The 6205-nt window shown below is 37.7% G+C and overlaps 1 protein-coding gene across 1 annotated transcript in view; it reads right to left on the reverse strand.

Moving 5' to 3' along the window:
* PSPH (phosphoserine phosphatase) overlaps positions 1 to 6205 on the reverse strand; it is a 9205-nt gene that overhangs the window by 896 nt on the left and 2104 nt on the right. Inside the window, exons 2-4 of the mRNA XM_018571018.1 lie at positions 4120 to 4254; positions 2676 to 2821; positions 1032 to 1180 (exon numbers count right to left, since the gene is read on the reverse strand). Of these exons, the coding sequence (XP_018426520.1) occupies positions 1032 to 1180; positions 2676 to 2821; positions 4120 to 4254 (430 nt within the window). The remainder of the gene's footprint in view (positions 1 to 1031; positions 1181 to 2675; positions 2822 to 4119; positions 4255 to 6205) is intronic.

Below are 6205 nucleotides of genomic sequence, written 5' to 3' on the forward strand. Positions count from 1 at the left end.
ATGGGCATAACTAGAAATCACAGGGCCCCATAGCAAATTTTTAAATATATAGATGCTAATAAATGTCAATGCAAATACTTTTTTACATCTTGTTCTAAGCAGTCACGTGACTGTAAAGCTCAGGCAAGTGTGTCTGTCTATAGAGGGGCCACAATGCAGCTAAATTCTTAGAACAATGACGTCACTCCACCAAAATCTAAAGTCCTAAGGTGTTGTTGGCCTTGAAAATGTTACTGCCTGCCAGCCCCGCGGACACACCCGTTGTAGCTTTGTAGTCACGTGACTGCTAATAAAACATTTGTATTACTTCACAGTACACTGAGGAGGAGAGGAGGGGAGGAAATCACTCTGCACTACGCTGATGAAGAGGGAGGAGAGGAGCTTACTTATAATATATTATAATTCACTATAAATTATAATGAATACATTATTTAAATAATAATAAAATAGTATACACTGTTGCAGATTCTCCTATAAAAAAATGCATAAATTGGACAAATCCTGGTCGCCACATTAGCCTGCCAACTACATACTGTAAGTACCCTAAGAAGTGATCCTCACCCCACTTAGACCTCCTCCTAGCCAGGTAACCTGCCTCCCATGCTGGAGGTGGCTCATGCCTCCCAACCTCCCCAGCACTTCAGTCACATTTTTCTCTCTATAGGTTAAACTCTTTTTTTAACCTGACTAACTATGTAACATTTTGGGGCGAAGGATGAACTGTACTTCTATGGGGGAGGCACAGTAAGTATATATGGCTACTGTGGCAGATATTATGAGAAGTATATTTTTAACCTTCCTCTGTGCTGTATTGTCCAGTCCAGGAGCAAAATCTGGCCAGATACCATAGCATACCTTCAGAGGTCTAGTGGATTTTATGCCTCAAAAGGGCTGTTTTGGCAGCAAAAGGGGTACCTACACAATATTAGGCGGGTGGTCCTAATGTTATGGGTGGCCGGTGTATATAATTCTTTATAGCTGGGGTTCAACTTTAATATCATTATTTACTTATATAAAAATACCAGACTTACAGCAGGGGGACATGCTTCCATATCTGTAGCACCGTCTCCAATCATAACTACATCACGGAAGCCATACTTTTCCTTGAGAAGGCCAATGACTTTTCCTTTACCACCGGATTCTGCAGTAAGCTGTGTCTCATCAAACCCAGCATATTCACCTTAAAACATAAAATGGTTCAAATAAATAAAGATTTTTTTTTTAAATTGCAAAATGTGTTTTGTAATGCCATTCACAAAAAAGGTCTAACAAAGATAATATTTAGCACATTTTATTTGCAGCAAGCAACTAAAAACTGTACATAAAAGTGCTGCATTCCGCCGTAAACAAATTTATTCCATATTTACAGCAGTCTATATTAACTATTAAGATTACAATTTCATTTACATTTGTCAGTTCAACAACACACCGGTCGCTTGATTTTACGTAAAAAAAAAGGTATATTTAGCATCCTCCACTCAACACCTCACAAAAAATATAAGCTATTCCCTGATTAGATGTAGCAAATCCATAACGTGTAATGTGTATATCCTGTATTAAGTGGCTGTTCGTAAGACAAATATTCTCAATTTCTCCTCTCATCTGTATTTGACTTTATTTACAAATCACATTTTTTGTTAGTAACAAATATATGTCAGTTCTTAAGTCGACTACATATACTATATATCATTTGTTAAAATAAATATTTCCCTTTTTTCCCCAGAGTGACAGTTGGTATACACTGCACTTGAAACATAGTTACTCACTTGATAATGTTGAGAAATAGTTGTAAGTGTCCAGTAGAAGGTTTACCTATATTTTTCTTAAAATATTAAATCCTCAAATTAAATAGTGCTGCATGTGTCATCCTGTGGCCCCTGCCCGTCCCCCTAATTTTTACTCCAGGCATGACAGAGATAAAGAGCAGAAATCTCCGACTAGAGCCATAACTTGAATAAAATTCAAAATAAAAAATGTTCTCTACATGGTCCTATCCAGCAATGGAACCTCGGCGCTCAGCAGGGGCTCCTGTCAACTCTTGCTATCAATCAAATTCCAATCACTGGCACACAAACAGCAATTCTCGTAATCATTTTCTTTATTATATCATGACACAAAAGGAGTAGCAATAAACATGCTGACACGTTTCAGCCAGAACCAAGGGCCTTAGTCAAAGGAGTTAAGACTAAGACCCTCTGATCAGACTGAAATGCGTCAGAACATTTGATCCCGATGCTTTTATGTCATGCTATAATAAAAGGAAGGTTTTACGAGGATCACTTTTGGTGTACTGATGACTGGAATTTCACAAGTAGAATAAAATCCCAACATATATTCAAAGCTCAACTTTATTCAAAATGTGAGCAAAATATTTGGTTTGGAATTAGATTTAATCACAAAAGGGTTACATGCACTGCCATAGAGTTCCATCATCAATGCACATCTACTATCCAGTCAGCTTCCAAATTAATAACAGCTTCACTGTTCGTGATAATTTTTTTTACTGTTTCTACATATTCATTGTGATAAAAACAAATTCATCATCATGAAATGATTTCAGCAGAAACATCATTATAAATCCTAATTAAATGTTTATTTTTATTCTGTCAATATAAAGAAAGAAGCTAAACCTGTTAAAATCTTTTTTTTGTTGAAATGTCAGGTGCATGACTAACCATTGAAGTAGAACTTGAGTCTATTGGCATAGACATTACTCAGAGGGATGTCCAGCTCTGCAGCTACATGCTCCACAATGCTCTGAAATCCTCCTGATATAAGGAAGACCTGCACATTTCTCTGGTGCAGGCGGTGAATCAGATTCCTTAATAAGAGAAAAGCACAGGAATTATTCTTTATAGTACATGGCCTAAGTAATCTATTTTACAAAACAAGCTTACAGTGACTAAGACCAGTATATAAAATGGGTGCAAAATGAAGGCTTTACCTATTGCAACAAACACAATTCTTGTCTCTATTTTCTACAGAATTTACATATGAAACCAATCCCCTTGGCGAGATTTTCCTTTATTTCTTTCCAAATTGAGGGGAATTTACCTCACCTTCTGTTTCATGTGCAAATGTAACATTTTGAATTTGCCTGGTGACAGCTGTCACCAAAACAGGGGGTGAGGTGGAAAACAGGAAATAAGGAATACATCTCCCAATGGGGTATCTGTTCTAGTGACAACTTTGAAATCTGGGATTTCCTCTCACCTTGAGTCATTTTTATTCTACATCCTGTTGTTTCTCGAGACAGGAAAAGAGAAAAGGTCTCCTGAGTGAGACACAGACAGCAATAAAAAATGATAGTGCTTCTAATCTTTCCCTACTCTGTCAGTAACAGAAGCAAAGATGTTCCTCGAGTTTAACTTTATTGCCAACTCAAAGGTTACTATGCAAGCCGGAAAATATTAGGGACAAACAAATAGCCTCCATACTCTGGAGATGAAACTCCACATTTTTTGGGCCTATAAACAGTAGTATCATAAGGAGGAGTTCTCATACAATGCCTGGCCAAAAAAAGGTCAAACACTAATATTTAGTTGTACCTCCTTCAGCATTGATTACGGCATGCATTCGCTGTGGCATCATTTTAATAAGCTTATGCAATGTCACAACATTTATTTACCTCCAGAGTTGTATTTATTTTCACTAACATCTTGTAGTAATGATGGGAGAGTCAGACCGTTGCGGAAAGTCTTCTCTAGAACATCCCAAACATTCTGAATGGGGCTAAGGTCTGGACTGCCAATCCATGTGTGACAATGATGTCTCATGCTCCTTGAACCTCTCTTTCACAATATTAACCCGATGAATCCTGGCAATGTCAACTTGGAATATACCCATGCCATCAGGGAAGAAAAAATCCATTCATAGAAAAACCTTGTAATTCAGTATATTCAGGTAGGCAGTTGACCTAATTTTTTGGGGACAATGTTGCTGAACCTAAACTTGACCAGCTGAGCAACCCAGATCATAACACTGCCTGAAATCCAGGTTGTAACTTTTTTTTGGCCAGACAGTGTATCTGCCACATTCATTTGGTGCATTTTATCAGTTTTGATCTTTGTGCTATTCTCTATGGTATTTAAACTGACTCTGTTAAAGAAATAAACTCACTGTATTCCTTCAGTCAGCCTTGGAGGATGTTCTGTGATCAAAGCCTGCACTTGTTCTCTTGATGGATGAATTAAGGCAAGTCTTTCAGTTAGGGCAGCTTTAAATGTTAGCGATCCTCCCATTGCTTTGCGAGTCCTTCAGGAGTAAAAAAATAGATAAATGGTGATGGACAGAACGAACGAACGATAGATAGATAGATAGATAGATAGAAAGACTTTCAGAGTCCATTCACATCTTTATTTTATCTTTATGTTTTAATGACACATTAACTCATCTGAATAGGTTTGCCATTGTCTTTCATAGTGCTAGGTTACATCTGTGCAGTGCATTGGCTGAAAAAGTTCATATCAAATTTTGTTCAAGCCTTGACATGTGTTATGGGCCTACTGATGGGAAAGGGAGCACATGTCAGTGCATGACAACCTAACCTCCTTCAGCAATAAAAAGACCACAATATAATGAAGATGTATAGGTGTGAAGTCAGCCTTGAAGGCATAGTTCAGCTTTTGCAAAAAAAAAAAAAAAAAAAAATCAATAAATGCTTACACATTAATTAAAAAAAAAAGTAGTTTTTTTGCATTTGAATCTGCAGAGTATTGTGACCATGTTCAGTTAATGGTGAGTGCAATGGTCAGGCTCTTGCGACTCCCTATTCATACCAATGTACGGACATTCAGTAACATGGGCAAAAGGAAGAATGAATGGATTAAACTGCACTTGTAGTCCATTGAGCACCGGTGGTAGACAGGTAGTCTCTCCTTCTGAATTTAAAAAGTGACAGCAGCCTGTGGGGAGGAGGACCCTGTAATGAAGGTAAGTGTGGGGGGGAGGAATAGAGTGGTGCTGTTGACATAACTATGTTTCATGTTACACCCTAAATATATGGTTAGAAAGTAAACTTAAGTCAGGTATTCACGCTTCTATTTTCTTCATTCAACCTGCCTGCTAAAGAAGAAAACAGAACAGATTCCTCCATCAATGCTTACGAGCATTGATCAAGGAATCTCTTGCTGTGTCTTTTGTATTCTGACAGTGGCCGGCAGCCTCTGTCAGAATACCTGAACAGAGCTGGCAGCTCAATGGTTGCTAGCTCTGTTCGGCTGACAATTTTCTGACATGCTCCTTTTATCAGCTGATCAAAGATTGTCGGTCAGAAAGGTGTCGACAGCGGCACCCATGCATCGAATTTCGGCCAGGCCTTGATGAAGTGCGTATACCCAGCTTTAACCTTAAATAAATACAAACTCTGTGTATAACTAAACATTATTCAGCTTACCAAGAAACAATCTAGTTTCTTTCTTTTAAACTAATCCATATAAGTAGCGTATTGTCCAGAACTGCTGAAGAACCAGTTTCTGCAGGCTCCTTTATAATTACCCCAGCGTGTTGTACCCATATTCTTGTAGGAACCTCATATTGTAAAGCCTATATCAGTCGTCTTGTTCCAGCAATGGTTTTTTTAAGTCCATGTTATGGATAATGTCAGTAAATAAAAGCCATATGTGTCAGTTTGTGCACAGTGAAAATGTTACCCTTCAAAGAGCCAAATTGCAATGAATTCAAATTGCGAGTGAAAGTCCTAAGAGCGGGATTAGATTACATTTTTTACATAATGCCAAAGCTTTGCATTTTCTAAAAAGCGGTAGGTCACAATGGAAAAAAAAAAAAAGATTTGTATAGAAAACACTGACAATTAAATTAGCTATGCAGACAAAGAGTTTAACTGCACACTAAACATATACTGTATGTTGTAATATAACTTTAAATCTGTTCTAAAAAGGAGGGATGTTTAGAATAAAAAAAAAGAGCTGACAATGAGCCAGCAGTCTAGTGTTTGAATTCCTTCAATTACTGTGAGAAGAGAATGAAAATGTTCCCATGGCAATAACATGACTTGTAGTCTGGGATTATGCTCCGCATTTCTTGGCAGTCTGCCTTATCTACTGTGCATGGAGCAATGCCCACACAAAGAAGGGGGCACAAGGGTCAGCTTCCAGCAGCTAACAGTGACAGCGGCTCTGCTATGGAAAAATACTGACTGCAGCATATAGGAATATATATAGGTATATATATATATATATATATA

This window comes from Nanorana parkeri, unplaced genomic scaffold, assembly GCF_000935625.1.
Source record: "Nanorana parkeri isolate BGI_ZX_2015 unplaced genomic scaffold, ASM93562v1 scaffold1654, whole genome shotgun sequence".
In the NCBI taxonomy this organism is placed as follows: domain Eukaryota; kingdom Metazoa; phylum Chordata; class Amphibia; order Anura; family Dicroglossidae; genus Nanorana; species Nanorana parkeri.